Here is an 18,656-nt window from a genome sequence, read left to right as displayed (position 1 = left end):
AGGGTTTTGATATGAATCTGCAAGCAATTGATTTGTTATGGTCTCTGTGTATAATTCCCCTCTAACATTAGTCTGTATTGCAGCCACTCCCCAGTGCTAGCAACAGTGCCTCAGCTCCACGTCAGATCATCAGTCATTAGATTCTCATAAGGAGTGTGCACCTTACATCCCTTGCATGTGCAGTTCATAAAAGGGTTCACACTCCTATGAAAATCTAATGCTGCCGTTGATCTGACAGGAGGTGGAGCTTAGGCAGTAATGTGAGTTATGGGGAGCATTTGTAAACACAGATGAAGCTCCATTTGTTCACCTGCCACTCACCTCCAGCTGTGTAGCCCGGTTCCTAACAGGGCCAGGGACTGGGGACTCCTGAAATAAAAGATTCATAAGACTTACGTGTACATCACAATTTCTAAGAAGTACTGTGGAAAGGAATTCTCTGGGCATTATCAGACATGTCTGTACACATAGAATCCTTTTATTTATACAGAGTAATAGGGTTCAGAATCTTCTAAACTTGGAATCCACTGAAAATGCTCAGTCAATGCCAGTTAACTAAAATGAGTTGATTCAGGTCCAATGTGAGCAATGATCTATTTAATTGCATTCTCTCCTCAGTTTCTGCCTTTTCTATGCATTGGCCAATGACTTTCTCATTATCCTAAGGATTACTACCACCCCGTAGCTATTCTGCCCATTTCCTCTCCTGCCTCTTTGCAGACCATGTTCCACACAACAGACAAATAATCTTTATAAGATTTTAACTAAATCATGTCACTCTGCTCAAAATCTGCAAAATCTTAGCAGCTTAGAATAAAATTCAAAGCTTTTATCACGGGCTACTAGACCCTATAGAATCTGGGCTCCAGGCCCCTGCCCCACCTCCTCTTCTAGATTATTCTCACCTATTCTACTCAAGCAATGATTACCATTTTGCTATTTCTAAAACAGTGTGTTAAACTTAATCCTGTTAAACCTGTTTCCACCTCAAGCATGCTCTCCACTCGGGACCTTTGCCTTTCCTGTTTCTTATTATAATAATTTTCTAGAAATCGCTAAATGATTCCTTTTCTCACATCACTTAATTCTTTGTTCAAATATTACCTTATCATCAAGGATCTCTTAGAAATGCAACATAGTAAATAACATATCTTGCTCTTCCTTTTTGTTTCACCCTGCTCTGTTTTCATCTTAGTTTGTATCACTTCGTATCAGCTCTGTGAGGCCAGGAATATTATTATTTTTTTCATTAATGTGATCCCTGATACAAATATTTGTTGAATCAACAAAGGAATAAAGAATAAATAAATGGATGAATCCTTTTCTTTTTGAACAAGTTATTTCCAAAAGATGCACAGTAATATGAATATGTAATAAGAATTTTTATGTCTCCAAGTAAAATCAATAGAGGCTTTCGGTTCAAGTTTATAATTTTAACCACAAAGGGATATCTGCATGAGAATCTTCTCCCCACATTGATTACTCCACAACACTTGGACGTTTAACTCTGTACCTTGCAAAATGCTCTTAGGACTTTTTCTTGTGCATATTATTAATGCTATTAATTTTTTATTCATTCTCTATCCATATTTTTCATAAGACATTTTAGGTATCTTTCCATTTTCGGTGTCCATCATAGCAGCCCACGAAGCCCTAGATAACAGGATCATGTCCCTTTAACTTGTGTGGTAAAGCACCCAGTGCTGAGCCGTATGTATACTGTACTGCACAAAAGCCTTTTAATGATGAACTAGATTTTGATTTCGGTTCGTTACGCCTGGGTTTTCACACAATGTTCCAGATTTCATGCTTTTGTTTATAATGAGTCATGGCCCCCTTGACAAACAAGAGAGTAATTAAACTAACCAGGTTATCAATAGAAACTTGTGATGGATCTCCTGTTGCATATGGTTATTTCATCTTCAATAATAATTAGATATCATAAAAGATTACAGCCTGTTTGTGTGACAGGAAAGAGAGATTAAAGCAGGTGAGAACAGTAGTGAAAATACAAGCTTACCTGTACCTGTTATGAGCAGTGTCTTAATAATTGACAAGTGCATGGAGTTTTATTTATAGTTTTTTAATATATTTCATTGACTTTTGTAGGTGACATGAAACTTTGCTTAACAAAATAATTTTAAAATTATGAAATGATTTCTTGTATTGTGTTTGTGAATATACATATATGTATACACCCATATATACATAAATATGTATATATAAGGGTGTATATATATATATGTACATTATAAATGTTATACATATATGATATTATATATATAAAACCAGGTGTGTGTTGGTGTATATATATGTATCTATATTATCTTGTAACAGTTCTTATGCAAACATTTTTTGGAAATATTATTTCATTAATTTTCACCAATTTATTAGCAAGTACTTTAACAAAAATATTTTCCTTGCAATGTTTTCTAGAACTATAAATAATAAGAATAAAAACACCGCAGAGAAATAGAAGTGCAATAATTTTTCATATGTTGAAAACTATATATTCAGTGTTCACTGAATATTGATAAAACATTAAACACTGTACTTTTTCATTGCTTTGCAAATAAATCAAAATATATCCACAGTGCACACTTAGGCCATATTTCTGAATGAACTAGTTTTTGTATCTTCAAGATTCTAGTTGTTGAATAATTTGCTATAGTGTTATTTGAAATATGAATTATAGTATGTTAAAAACTTGGTAGAAAAGGAAATGTTTATGAAAAGATGCATACATACAACTCCTAGTGTTTCTCTCCAAAATTCTTTTTTTTTTTTCTTTTTTTTTTTTTGAGGTGGAGTTTTGCTTTTGTTGCCCAGGCGGAAGTGCAGTGGCAGTCTTAACTCACTGCAACTTCTGCCTGCCGGGTTAAAGCGATTCTCCCACTTCAGCCTCCCAAGTAGCTGGGATTACAGGGGCCCACCACTATGCCTGAGTAATTTTTGTAATTTTAGTAGAGACAGGGTTTCACCATGTTGGCCAGGCGGGTCTCGAACTCCTGACCTCAGGTGATCCACCCGTCTCAGCCTGTCAAACTGCTGGGATTACAGGTGTGATCTACTGTGCCCAACCCCCTCCAAAATTCTTCTATTTACAGTCCTTTTCATCTGAGTCAATAACCTTTCAGCTACTCAAGCCAAATTACATCACCCTTGACTCCTCTTTTTTTTCTCTATGTCACTTCAGTCTGTCTAGAAATCTTATCAGCTCCACCTTCACAGTAGACCACAAGCCCAATAACTTTCCACCACTTCCACTGCTACCACCCTGACGTGAGCCACCCACCTTCATTTGCCTTGCTTACTGCATTCCCTACTTTATCCCTAGACTTTTATCCTAGCCTCACGATGGTCTTTTTTCAACACAGCAGCCAGAGTCACCTTTTCAAAAAACCGATCAGATTTTATCTCTACTCTGCAGGGATTCACCATTTGTCCTAGAATAAAAGTCAATTCCTTGAAATGACCCAAGAGGTCCTACCCAATCTTCCATCCTTTGTTTCTCTTTGGTATAAACTTGGAATCCACTGAAAATTGTTCCTATCTGCTCCTGCTCTCCTTTCTCTTGTATCGGCCACACCAATCTTGCTATTTCTTAAACAAACTAGGCTAGCTTCAGCCTCAGTGTCTTACTGCAAGCTCTTCCCTCTTCCTACAAGGCTCTGTCTCTAAATATCCACATAGCTAACTCACTCATTCACATCTAGTTTTTGTGCAAATCTTAGCATCTCAATGAGGCCTACTCAGATTACCCTATCGAAAACTTCAATCCATTCCTTTCTCTGATTCCTCTTACCTTGCAACTATAAGGGTTTTGTTTTTATTTTACTGTATTGTTTATCACCTTCTAACATTTTATTTAAACTACTAATTTGCGACATCTGCTGCTTATAGTCTGTCTCCCCATTTGTTACCCCATCTAGAATATAAGCTTCATCACCTCAGGGCAATTAACTGCTTTGTTCCTTGAGAAATGCCTGGCACATGTTGACAGCTGAATAACTATGTGAAGGATAAAAAAAAAAAAAAAGTTATGCTGCAAAAAAAAAGGTTTTTAAGCATCACACTGTGCTAGGCACTGTGCAATAATCTTGGAATATACAAAGATGAATCAGATATTTATCCCTGCCTCCAAAGAACTGAAAAGGAAGTCTGGCATACCCATAAATACAGTACATGATACAATGCAATACATTTCTATCAATATATGATAGAACGTTCATGGTATGAGAGATCCAGATACGCAGAGGAGGGGAAACTTTTTCTTGCTAGAGCAATAGGGAAGAGCATGGAGACACTGATGCCTAAAATGGATCTTGAATCTGTGGAAATGGGAAAAACAGCATTCATACAGAAGAAACTACATTAAAGAAAAAAATCACTAAATTACTAAAGCATAGGGAGGAGGCAGGAAAAAACACAGAATATGTCAAGAGCCCAGGCTTTGAGTTAACACGCCTGACTTCAAAGCCAACTTCTGCAACTAAGTAGCTGTGTGATCTTGACAATTCATTTAACATCTCTGAACTTTAGTTTTCACATTTGTAAAATTGAGATAATACCATCAAGCTTAGAGTATTTTTGTGAGAAAATGGAGAATGTAAAGCACCTAGCCCAGTGACTGGCTCCCTGTGATCACTCAATAGATGAGAACTATTATTGCAGTAGAGTTGGACTGGAGTACAGATGAAGTGTTACCCTCACCAATGCCATTTTTCCAATATAAAGGAAGGCCAAAATGTATTGCATTTACCCTGCACTCCCTGAAAACATTCATCTGTTGCTCAACTTGAAAAATGAAGCTGAAAATGACTAGTCTTGTATTTGAAGCATAAAACACTGAAAATATGATGCATTGGTCTATCAGGCATAAGTTTGCTTTGAATATAGAAGGAATAAAAATATATGCGTGTCATATTTCTGTTGAGGATTATTTGTACTTATCCACTAGTATTTGTTTGTTTGTTTCTTTTGCAGTTGCTCCTACTATTCAGGAAATTAAATCTGGCACCGTGACCCCAGGACGCAGTGGCCTGATAAGATGCGAAGGTGCAGGTGTGCCACCTCCAGCCTTTGAATGGTACAAAGGAGAGAAGAAGTAAGGACTTTGTGATTATTACTGTGTTCTAAGCACTTTGAGATAATGTGTTTGTGTTTCAGATACTTACTTTAGGCAATTTCTTTAACTGGCTTGAATGATTCTCAGCAGCCTCCTCTCCAGCAAGCAAACTGAAGGGGCCCATGTGGGAGGGATGAGTAGCTAATAGCATCCAGAAGATATGTCCACTTTGGTTTGTGTGATCTCAGAAATGCCTGCAAATCCCCCATCACTGATGCATTTCATTTCTTCCCCTCCCTCCTGAAACACCACACCATTGCTCTTGCTGGCAACTCAGTTTATTTGGGAAGTAAACCAGCTCTTAAAGGACTTGAGTACAGCTTCCACAAGAGCACTTCAAAAGCAATAGGAATTGCTGTCTTTGCCTGGCTTCCTTGATAAGCCTCAATCCTTTCACCTGCCTTATTCTCCCACAAGATAGTTTAACATTTTGTTGTATAGGACACTGTGTTTTAGAGATTCTGTCACTAAAGAGACTGTAGAGGAGATAAAATGCATGCCTAGAGGACTAACCAATGGAATTTTAGGGTTGCTCTAATTTCAACTCTGTGTGATTACTCCCTTGAGAAGACCCAAAAATCTTGGCAAGAGCTACTGAATAAGATAAGACAGGACTTGACAACTTTCTCTTTACTTTCAGCCAGTAGGCTCATTCAGACCTCTTCAAATGCTGTTATCAAGCCAGCAAAAAAGTCACAGGACCCCTGTGGGTAAACTGGAATCTATAATGCAGAGAAGAGGGAATTATCTATACTGTATAGATTCTGCATCAAAACTAGGGAGGAATATATTCAAGCAAATGCTAGGTTAAACCATAAGGAATTCCCACTTTCGAAGTCAAAAAAGCCAAGTGTTGGCAATTCCATACTGTACAACGTGTGTGTGTGTATATATATATGGCATATATACCATATATATCCTATATATATACACACATATATATGTGTGCAAATATATATACCATATATATGGTTTACACACACACATACATATAGAGAGAGAGTTTACATACTGTATTAGTCCGTTCTCATGCTGCTATAAAGAACTGCCCAAGACTGGGTAACTTATGAAGGAGAGAGGTTTAATTGACTCACAGTTCCACATGACTGGGGAGGCCACGGGAAACTTACAGTCACAGTGGAAGGGGAAGCAAACACGTCCTTCTTCACTAGGCGGCAGGAGAGAGAAGTGCCGAACAAAAGGGGGAAAACTCCCTTATAAAACCTTCAGATCTTGTGCGAACTCACTATCATGAGAACAGGATGGGGGAACTGCCCGCATGATCTAATCACAGCCCATGGCTCTCTCCCCCAACACATGGGGATTACAATTCAGATTAAATCCAGGATGAGATTTTGGGTGAGACACCTCCAAATGATATCATTTACTTATGTCATGGCTCATAATAAATTTCAGCTAAATATCTGAACAGAAAACTGGTGAAATTATATAAGGACTTAGATATTACCACAAAGGATAAGAATGTATGTGATACCAGCAGGTATTTTTTTTCTGGAACTGAAATCAAAAGATTTGTGGAAGACAATATCCCTTTTTACAATCAATCTGAATAATAAGGGAGAATATCCCCAGAACTGTCTCATTTCTTCTGACTGGTTTTGCCTAAAAAATTTTTTAACTATTTTATATGCAACTTATTCTATAATTTGGGTTGTTCAATTTTTAAATTCTTTCTACTAATTTATATGCTTTTACCAATTCTAAATTTGCCTTTTTGTAGCTTAGTAGAAGACTCCATATTTTTATATACTGAGAATTAGGTAAACTGGACTGTGGTCACTCTCATTTCACCCTACAATATTGTACATCTGCCAATATAGCCTTTCTCAGATTTTGATAACCCAGGTTGAGAAGTTTCAGTTTGTAATTATCTATAAGGACAAATATCCAGAAAAGTGGTTCTCAATCCTTTGTAACTTATGGAACTCTTTGTTCATGTACAATCTTATTTGGAAGCCCAAGAAGTAATATTTATGAACACAGCACTTCTCTAGTAGATGCTGGGTAAATGGAGTCTCAATTCTACCTGTTCACAACCCTCCTATAAATTAGGACGTCGTTGCAGGAGTCCCCCAAATCCCTGGTTCTCTACAAAACACTGTATAAATAACACTGACAGACTATTTTACATACCTTTCAAAGTCACTTTTTAATTTGTGTCATTAATTTCTTAAAAGCTAACAATCAGAGCTTCTTTGTTAAAGGCCATTTTGTTTCCAATACTTTCTGAAGCAATGTCCTGGATTTTTTTTCTGCTCTCCCTTTTTCTCTTTTCTAAATTCAGCAACCATTGTCAAAAAAAAAAAAAAAAAAGCTACAATAATCCTCGGTCCACTTTCTTGGCCTATAGTAAATATAGAAAAGGGCCAATTGGTGCCCACAATCATAGCTTCAGTGATTTTTTTTTTTGTGCTGTGGAGATGGACTACAGCTTTTATTAGATTTTCAAAGGAGTTCAGAACCATTTGCTAAAAAGGAAAAAGTAGATTGATTTTCCCCAATCAATGTCCTCCCCAACACACTCACACACCTAGAAAAATGCAGCTGTGAAAATCAAATGCACTTGTGAAAGGCAAGCATATTTTCAGTTCAGAGTGAAGCATACATTTATCATCTTTAGGGATATATTTGAGGCAATATTGAAATTCTCAAATATCATGGTAATGATTAATTTCCTTTCAAAACTAAAGTTAAGCAAAGTTGAGCATACGCAGGGAGTAGGAAAGAGAAGGATTCCGGTTGCTGAATGGTTGCACTCACTATGTAGATTCACCATAAACGCCCAGGCCATTCAATTATTTACTTCATCAAAATCAAAAGCTATTCAGGGACGGTGCCTTACGCCTGTAATCCCAGCACTTTGGGAGGCAAAGACGGGTGGATCACGAGGTCATGAGATTCAGACCACCCTGGTCAACATGGTGAAACCCCATCTCTACTAAAAATAAAACAAATTAGCTGGGCATGATGACAGGCACCTGTAGTCCCAGCTACTCAGGAGGCTGAGGCAGGAGAATCGCTTGAACCCGGGAGGCGGAAACTGCAGTGAACCGAGATCATGCCACTACACTCCAGCCTGGAGACAGAGCAAAACTCTGTCTCAAAAAAATAAAAAATGAAAAAATAAAAATAAATAAAAAGCTATCTATTTAGCAAGCACCTGCTGTTGCACAGGTAGTGTTCTAAGTTACTAATATTTACCCATTTTACTCTTTTTTTTTTCTTTTTTTATAGTATAACATTTATTATCTCCAGTCATTTAGAGGTGCCATTATCTTTTTTTTGAGACGGAGTCTCGCTCTGTCGCCCAGCCTGGAGTGCCATGGAGCGATCTCAGCTCACTGCAAGCTCCGCCTCCTGGGTTCACGCCATTCTCCTGCCTTAGCGTCCCGAGCACCTGGGATTACAGGCGCCCACCACACGCCTGGCTATTTTTTTATATTTTTAGTAGAGACGGGGTTTCACCGTGTTAGCCAGGATGGTCTCGATCTCCTGGTCTCATGATCAGCCCGCCTCGGCCTCCCAAAGTGCTGGGATTACAGGCGTGAGCCACCGTGCCCGGCTACCCATTTTACTCTTAAAACAAACCTGTAAGGTAAATATGATTCTTAACTTTTGCCTGAGGAAACCAAAGCATAGAATGCTTTTAAGTAATTTGCACAAGTTCATGCAGTTAGTGGCAGAACTGGGATTTAAACCCAGGAAGTCTTATAAATCTTCATGCAGAGTCCATGGGTTTAACCCCTATACTATGGCACCCAGTGTAGGTCAAGGCCCTTAAGAGTCTATCAAAACTTATTTGAAATGTCAATGTGAAATACCAAGAGTAAAAGCATTCCAAGTTGTTTATGGATTTGCAAAATAAGAAACTGCACGTACAAACACTCACTTATAATTTCCCAATTTATTTAATCAAGGACACAGAAAAATTGAGTCAAGAGGAACACAGCAGAAACAGATACAGCATGTTTCAGAGTTGATTTCTTGACCTCTGAGGTTTTAACTGGGAACATGAAGCTGTCAGAGACCCTGTCAGAGAGGAACAGAGTTTATCTCTGCATGATCTAGAGTTTTGTTTCCTAGAGACTGTTTTTTTTTATTTCAGGCTTACATAAATACTCAGAAATAACTTATATGATCACTTTACTTCTATGTGAGAGAATGTTTATAAATATTCATTTATCTTAAATCAAGATCTTCAAAACCAGCTCTTCATCCAGATAAACATAAACAAATAAACACAAATGAAAAACAGAGGCAGTGCCTGAACATCCATAGCCCTATCTCTGCCTGCAGTTCTTCAACATCCTGTAAAGTCCATTTCTGTGTGCTAACAACAATCAGCTTAAAACCCCTTAAAAGAAAGACTGTAAAATTAAGCACAATTTAAAGAAAAGAAAGAAATATATAGTTACTGAGGGAAAAAAACACTTTCCAGTTTCTTTGAATTCTTTTATCTCATTTATTGTTCAGACCTCTGTGAGATAAGATTTACTGTCATCAATTTACTGTTGAAAAAACTGAGGCACAAGAGACGTAACCTGAAGAGCATTCAGCTTTGCATGACCATCAAGATATTTTAGATGTGATAACCTCTCGACCCATGTTCTTTCCCTTGTTTCTGATGCCACTATTAGTTATCTATTGCTAGGTAACAAATTAACCCAAAACTTAGCAGCTAACACCAATAAGCACTAACTATCTCAAGCAGCCTGTGTGGGTCAGGAATCCAGGAGCAGTTTGGCTGGATGGCTATTACTGTGTCTCTCATAAGATTGCAGTCAAGATGTCACCTGGTGCTACTCATCTGAAGGCTTGACTGGGGCTGGAGAGTCTGCTTCCAAGATGACTGACCCACACACCAAGCAAGTAGTGCTAGTTATTGGCAGATGGACTCAGTTAATTGCCACGTGGATGTCCCCACAGGTAACGGGCTTCATCCAGTATTAGTGATCCAGGAGAGAGCTAGATAGAAGCTGCCATGTCCTTTATAACCTAGTTTCAAAAGTCATACTCTCTCATATCCGTAATATATTATTAACTACATGGGGAAACCTTATTCAATGTGATTTCACGTCATCAAAAGCATTTGCTAAATGGGACTTTGGATGCCCTGAAATTGTCAATGTGAGAGGGGACAGCACAGGGACATAAATATCAAGAGGTGAAAGTCATCTGATGCCATCTTCAAAAACGGCTCCCACACTATCTCTCTCATGCATGATCTAAGTATTTTTTATATTAGAAATATTAGTCATTTGGTTTTTAGTTTATTCCACCATGAGAGTGACTAATGTTATATACCAGTTATTAAAATATTACCTCTTAGGATAAGATAGTCATTTTTTATCATCACAGTTTATTTCAGCACACCTGGAATGAGGCGTATCAATGGACTTAATTTTACTCTGTATTTATTTAAGCCTTGGGAAAATTAGAGTTATAAACAGAGCCAAATATTTAAACTTTTTTCCTTAATAATATAGAAGGTTGTTAAGTAGAAATATACTCTCTATATGCATATGCAATGAAAAGACAATTTCAGAACATCCAAAGTATCATTAAGCAAATGTTTTTGGTGATATGAAATTCAATTAATCTATTGTTTGAGAATAGTACGTTCATTTCAGATTAAGGCTAAAAGCATGAATTGTTATATACTGGTATTTCAATAGGTATTGCTAAAATGTGAATCTGTATTACTTTGTGAAGATGATATTGCCATCTTGTCTTATATGAGAATTTTGTTATTTTGTCTGCAGCTTTGAATCCCCTCCTCTTTTTCTAGATTACCTTAAATTCAAGCCTGAGGTCTAGAAATACATGCTTTCTGATTTCTCATGACCATTTTAACTGCTCTAGGCAAAAGCGCAGGCTTTTAGGCAACTGATACGTTAGCTTGATTTAGTCATTCCACAATGTATACATATATGAAAACACCACATTATACCCTATACATATATAAAGTTATTAGTCAATTAAAAATAAAATATTAAATAAGTGAATAGATTTTAAAAATCATATTTTACTTACTTTTCTTGTTTTTAGGCAAAGGGCTAATTGTAAAAATGCTTTTTTGGAATTTTTTAGCTGCAACAGTATTTCTTTCCTATTCCTCTATTGTAATTTAATATAGGTATGAAAACGTTGCAAATGAGGTACATATAAATTACTCCCAGGAATGAAAAAGAAGTATGTAATAAAACATTAATATTTTAAATGTCTTAGTTTAAAAGCTGTGTACCTAAAAAATGGAAAGTTTTGCATTTGGCAGTGTGGAGCCTATAATATCTTGACTTTTAAGCACATATTTCAAACTTTAGCCTATTCACTTTTAAGTCATTCCTTATAACGCTGCTATAGAAAAAAAAATTGTGATGATGTTTATCATTTTGCCCTGGTAAGAAGGGTTAGTTATCTATGTGCATAAAAGATGCATGCATAGACACGTACAAAATGTATGCAGGTACCAATCAAGAGATAGGAAAATACCTAAAGTCAACCATGTAGAAATATGCCATGTTCACTTTACACAGAGGCATGGTGACCTGTTTCAGTAAGGTTAATATTAAGTTTCACTTTAGATAATGATTATTTTTCATTCTGGATTTTACAGTGGTAACATGAACTTGAGAAATCATAATAGGGTAATGACCATTCCTCTCCTCTTTTCTATTCTAAATATTTACTACCTGATTGTCTAAGCAGGCTATAAATTTTATGTGAGTATTCACTTTGCTGCAGGACTTCTCCCCTTTTTATATTTTTGAGGAAACCAACAAAATGAGTTAAAATTATTTTGTATGTAGGAAAATTTTGATTCCCCTTTCTTTACTGTTTTCATGCAATTTATTTATGTCAAAATTATGAATACATTACATTTGCATAGCAAGTTATGATTTTCAAGGCTTTATTATGTGTGGTGACTTTGCAAAATGTTCACATTAATTCACTTACATAGAGTCAATTCTTAAGCATGGGGTGCTACATGAGAGAGAGAGGAAGAGAGAAAAAGCTAGATAGCACATCTAATTAAATGGCATGACTTGTTACTCTACTGCTTCAAAAATACATACCATGGGAGATATGAACCTGGCTGCTCCTTCAATTGGTCTTCTTCATTCCCATATATCTCTGATAAGGTGAGCATCTCTATCTTTTTTATTATACTTTATGTTCTAGGGTACATATGCACAACGTGTGGCTTTGTTACATATGTATGCAAGTGCCATGTTGCTGTGCTGCACCCATTAACTCATCATTTACATTAGGTATATCTCCTAATGCTATCCCTCCCCCCTCCCCCTACCACACAGCAGGCCCCTGTGTGTAATGTTCCCCTTCCTGTGTCCAAGTGTTCTCATTGTTCAATTCCCATCTATGAGTGAGAACATGCAGTGTTTGGTTTTCTGTTCTTGCAATAGTTTGCGGAGGATGATGGTTTCCAGCTGCATCCATGTCCCTACAAAGGATATGAACTCATCCTTTTTTATGACTGCATAGTATTCCATAGTGTATATGTGCCACATTTTCTTAATCCAGTCTGTCACTGATGGACATTTGGGTTGATTCCAAGTCTTTGCTATTGTGAATAGTGCAGCAATAAACCTACGTGTGCATGTGTCTTTATAGCAGCATGATTTATAATCCTTTGGGTATATACCCAGTAATGGGATGGCTGGGTCAAATGGTATTTCTAGTTCTAGATCCTTGAGAAATTGCCACACTGTCTTCCACAATGGTTAAACCAGTTTACAGTCCCAGCAACAGTGTAAAAGTGTTCCTATTTCTCCACATCCTCTCCAGCATCTGTTGCTTCCTGACTTTTTAATGATCACCATTCTAACTGGTGTGAGCGTCTCTCTATTTTTAATGAGGTTTCAAAGTTGAAAATGTTTGTTTAATGGAACACGGCTCTGAAACAAAGCCAACTACTATATCTAGTGCTCACTCATCAACAGTGATGTAAAGCAGGGGTCAGCAACATTTTTTAAAACATATATTCCTATGAGTAAAATATAAAATTTAGCAAAAACTAACAATATTTCCATACCAATTTTTACTTATGGTTATGCATTTCTGAACTAGTGTATTCATGTATTAAATGACCTGTGACAGAGAAAATTTTTTAAATGAGGTAAGAATACAATACAAATGGACCTTCTGTTATTTTTTTCTCACACTCCAACTAGTCATTTTATTTCTACTTTAAGATACTTGCTTTCCATTTTGAAAACTATCGTAAAGTATAGTAGTTTGAAACAAGGAAGTTTAAGGAATTTTCAAGATTCATTTTCACGACATGCAAGTTTACCTTATATGCTGACTTCGCTATCTTATAACACATATTTTACAACTCACTACGTACTATCTTACTCATTCCTTGTATAACTCTAACCAGATTAATATGATAATAAAAACTGTATCTTTTGAAGGTGAAATGACTTGAAGGAAAGCACAGACCTAATTTCCAGACTCCTATGTCAGGATATCTCTCTTCTAGATTTTATATTACAACTTTGATTATTCAGAAGGGACTAGAAGTATATTCTGTTTCTCTTTTACTTTTATGTTATCATTCACAAGGTGGTTCTTACCACAGTAGGCAGTTATGTGTTTTGATTTAGAAGAATACTAGAAATAACCTTATTACTATTTCAGATTAAAAGTGGTCTTCTCTTCTAACTTCAGATTTCATTTCTTCATTCACCTGGGAGATAATTTGAAAAGTTTCAATTTTTCATTTATCTGTGAGATAAATTGAAAAGGAAAGAAAAGGTCCTGAATTGAATAAACTTGCATTTCTAGTGTTATCTCATTATTATATTTCACTATGTAGTATTATGTTGTTTTTTTATTTATTTCATTTGATGATATTTCTTTTAATAACCAATGTGGTCTCAGTACAACTCTCACTATGTTTGTGATGACTTTAACAGTCAAGACCAGAGATTTAAATAAGTATATGAAATAACTGAAAGCATTTCAACTACTGGGAACTGAAGAGCACATGCCCATGTGAGACACATATTATTATATTGAAAACACTGGGTCAGTCAAACAAGGATGAAAGTGGGCCACCTCCAGTTTGCATCCTGTGACTTAGAGTGTAGGACTTGTCATAAAAATCAGCAAAATGAAATAAGTACTAAGTAAGAAAATTTTCTGGGAACCCTAAGCCAAGTCCTGAGAAAGTGCACAGTAAGAGCCCATTTTATTCAAATAAAAGGATTACAGCATACTTCAGGGCAAATGTAGATTTTTTTGCTGGATGCCAAAGGATGAGCAGCATGTCCAAACATTCCACGGAGTTAAGAATAATCATGGGCAAGAGAGGAACATGATCAATGTCATGTAAGCATTATGCAGAAGGCTTTTAAATGTCCTGGTGTGCAGGATACGAAATCAAGTATAACAGGAGTTAGGGCTAGAAAGGCACCTAAGGGAAAGACTTGGAGGGTCTTAAATGTTACAACGCATTGGGACTGGATTCCAGAGGTGTTGGGAAGCTATTGAGGGGATTTTCAAGAGTTCTAAAACAATCTAGTCTCTTTTTTGTGTGTGGCAGTAGTTTAATTTAATTAATTAATTTATTCATTTTAGATTCAGCAGGTACATGTGTAAGGCTGTTATATGTGTATGTTGCATTATGGTGAGATTTGGGTTTCTAGGGTACCCAACACCCAACTAGTGAACATTGTACCCAATAAGTAATTTTTCATCCCTCACTCCTCTCCCACCCTCCCCACTTTTGGAATCCTCAGTGTCTATTGTTTCCATTTTTATGTCCATGTGTACCCATTTTTTAACTCCCACTTATAAGTGAGAATGCAGTATTTGATTTTCTGGTTCTGAGTTATTTCACTTAGGATAATGGTGTATAACTGCATCCATGCTGCTGCAAAGGGCATGATTTTATTCTTTATATGGCTGCATAGTATTTCACTGAATATATGTGCCACATTTTCTTTATCCAATCAACCACTGACAGATACTTCAATTGATTCATGACTTTGCTATTGTGAATACTGCTATGATAAACATACAAGTGCAAGTGACTTTTTAAAATAATTATTTGTTTTCCTCTGGTAGTGGAATTGTTGGGCCAAATAGTAACTCTGTTTTTATTTATTTGAGATATCTCCATAGTGTTTTCCATGGAAGTTGAACTAATTTACATTTCTACCAGCCATGTACAAGCATACACTTTTCTCCACATCCACACCAACATCTGTTGTTTTTTGACTTTTTAATAATAGCCATTCTGACTGGTGTGAGATGGTATCTCACTGTGGTTTTAATTTGCATTTCTCTGATGATTAGTGAAGCTGAGCATTTTGTGTATGTTTGCTGGCAGCTTGTATGTCTTCACAAAATATTTCTTAGAGTAGTTGGGAGAAATGAATGGGAAAGTTTAAATATGGCCTAGAGTACTGGATATGCAATTAAAAAGCAAGAGAGAAGAAAGGTAGTATTTGCCTATTTCAGTGACTAATTGGATATAAAGAAAGGAAAATTTGAACACAATTCTGTTTTCCATCTAGACAACAAGACAAAAGTGAAGCCACTGGCTGAGGCTGGACCACAAGAAAAAGGTTTGGGAGGGCCCACACTTAGTTCGGTTTGGGACATACTAGAATCAAGAAGTTAGTACTTCACACGCAGAGTCTGCCCATAAACAGCTGGAATTACTTCGTGTTTTAAAAATGCATGATGATCTTTCTAAAATAAATAATTGATCTTAGACTTTATGCATGCAGCCTGTCAGTGTTTCTTCACTGTCCCTGGAATAAAATCCTAATAACAGGGAGTGGTATATAGGTTTCATTACGTTCTGGCCCCTGTATTCTTCTCTGCCTATGAATCTTGCCATTCTACCCTCACACAACAGGAGCTGTGGCTATCCTGAAATATTTCTATTCCCAGACTGTGACATGAGCTCTCTCTTTCAGGCCTCTTCAAATGTTGGTTCCTTCGTTTGTAAGCTCCTTCCACACACATACCCATTCCTGGTTGCCTTTGCCTGGCAGCCTTCCACTACCTAGTCCTTTAGTCTCCATGGGGATGTCACCTTCTCCAGGAAAGCTACCACAACAAGCTTTTTTCTACCTGGGGAGGGAGTTCTTCAAACGTACCCTCATGGACTCATATCTAACAAGCACTTATTACACTAAACACAACTTATTATTTTACTTTTTCATCTCTCCTGCTAAGCTCTAATCTACCTGGAAATGAGGATTCTGCCTTGTTCACTATCATGTCCCCAACACATATCATGGTATTTGGCATGAATGATACACTCTGTTGGAAGACTGCGTTATAACCTTTTACTAAATATAAAATAGAGCCATTCTTATTTTAACACACTTTCAAATTGGCGAGAGACTATTAGTACAAATGAATCCTGTCACCTTAGATTGCAGGACATTGTAAACCCCATACACGATTAGAGAAAGGAAGCTGATTTCTGTTGCTCAATTCTGGCTTCTCAGGATTTTTTCTTTGTGAATATAGTTTCTGAGAAATGGTTGTGTTGTTATATTATGGGGTAATATTTTACATTAAAGTCATGGGCATATTGATATTAGAAAAATAGTTGAAGTGGTGGGGAGAAATCCAGTCATAGGTCAGGTTGTCAGGGATACAGGAACTCAAAGCAGTCAGGGAGGCTTGACATCTGTACTGTAGCCATTGTTTATTTAATGTAGAGTTAAAAGGGAATATCCTCCCATGCGAATCTAACTGTCACAAGGAAATCAGCCCAAAGGTCTCTAATCTAAAAGTATTAATTTCATTAAAATTGATAAAGTAAACAAGACATACATTTTAAATAGCTTAATAAAGTCTAGATTCATTAAAGTGTCTAATATATTATAATAACATTAATTTATTCAAATGCACAACTAAAGATAGATACCCCTTGGGGCTAAGACAGTGATGCATGATATTCTTCAGCCTGTTCCTAGGAATAAATGATACATATTGTTTTCAAGCCTAAAGTATCAAGCAGCACATAAACCAGTAGGTTGCCATAGCAGCATATTCACATAAATTTTCATTTCTCTCTGGTATCTAGCAGTTCTTGCTCCTCCTCCTCCCTTTCACTTTTCTTTTTTGTTAAATCTGTGAAAAGCTTAGATGAGATTGATGATGCACATGTAATTGATACTGAGTTTGGCACATCTTGAAATCATGATGCCATGATCTTTTCAGTCACTCTGAGATCTTTTCTTTAAAAATAATTTCCTGAATGCTCAATATTTAATATTTTTCTGCCAGCTGAGAGGAAATGTATCTGTTCTAAGAAACAGACTCTATCATTGAACAATAACACCTATCATAATCTAGTGCCTACTGCATTTGGCATATATGTGCATAAATATTACACATTAAATATTTTTCAAAACATTTTAACATTAACACTTTGTGATTGGCTTCATTTTTCCCATTTCACAGATGAAAAAACTAAGAATTACAAAAATATAAAAATAAAATTCATTCAGACAAGCACGCAACAATTACTCTATGCCTATTAACTATCTACCACTATAGTGCATGCTTAGAATACAATGAATAACAAAATCAACCTGGAACCTCCCCTAACAGAGTTTTACTCTAATAAGGAAGATGGACATTAATCAAAAATCACACAAATGTATGAAAACTTAAAACTGGAATGATGTTAGAAAAAGAAGTATTTGATGTTATGATGATGATTTGGCCAAGCCAAGCAGAATACAGTAACCTCATACCATCACTAGAACTTGAACTTTAGAGAGAATTTTAGAATTACTCTAAAATGCTGCTTTCTTGTCATTTGGATAGGTTGCATTTTTCTTCCATTCTTGACTATATTCTGCATATACACTGTGAGGAGGGACTTTCTTCCATCCAAATATTTAGTGAACCTCGAGGAAGAAAAACAAACAGTAATTGATACTGAGAGTGTGTGTATGTTGGAGAGAGTTTGAGCAGGGAAGGAGGGGAGAACCTATTGTACGTTTCTCATTTCAGGCTGCAAGAAGCCTGGGAGGCTGACTATGGGAAGCTGGACACAGCTGCTCTAACAGGCTGCACTGAAAGACATGACTAAGCCCCAAATACATAGTCAAGAGGCTTCTGGTCCAGAGATATATCCAGATAACTTTTTTTGTTGTTGCTAATTTTTTACCCATTAGACTCACCTCTTGGATCAAACCTGGCTTTCCTGTCCTGGGTGCCACATACCACTTGGCTATTTAGCTCTCTTGGTTTCATTCCCTGGCTTGACTCGATTTTCTTGAAGTACCCATGATTTCTGATTTATCTCTCCAAACTTAGATACAATATCCTGGTTTCTACTTAGCGATTTGAATGTCAATTGCTACTTTGGGAGGGCACCAGTAGTCAGAGGACCTATACTTAAATCTTGATTCTGCCACTTATCAGATGGTGCAAGATAAATTAACCTAATCATCTTAAATGTCTGTTTTCTCATCTATAAAATGGGACTAATAATAACTACCTC

General features: G+C 36.6%; 1 protein-coding gene across 2 annotated transcripts in view; it reads left to right on the top strand.

The window, feature by feature from the left end:
* The window catches only part of NEGR1 (neuronal growth regulator 1), a 942,943-nt gene that overhangs the window by 720,932 nt on the left and 203,355 nt on the right, over window positions 1–18,656 (top strand). For both annotated transcript variants that reach the window (XM_011977699.1, XM_011977695.1), the window contains one exon: window positions 4,987–5,107. In XM_011977699.1, the coding sequence (XP_011833089.1) occupies window positions 4,987–5,107 (121 nt within the window). The remainder of the gene's footprint in view (window positions 1–4,986; window positions 5,108–18,656) is intronic.

Source organism: Mandrillus leucophaeus, unplaced genomic scaffold, assembly GCF_000951045.1.
Source record: "Mandrillus leucophaeus isolate KB7577 unplaced genomic scaffold, Mleu.le_1.0 Scaffold103, whole genome shotgun sequence".
Taxonomy (NCBI): Eukaryota; Metazoa; Chordata; class Mammalia; order Primates; family Cercopithecidae; genus Mandrillus; species Mandrillus leucophaeus.
The sequence above is the reverse complement of the archived record's forward strand: the minus strand, read 5'-3'. Positions and strand labels throughout refer to the sequence as shown.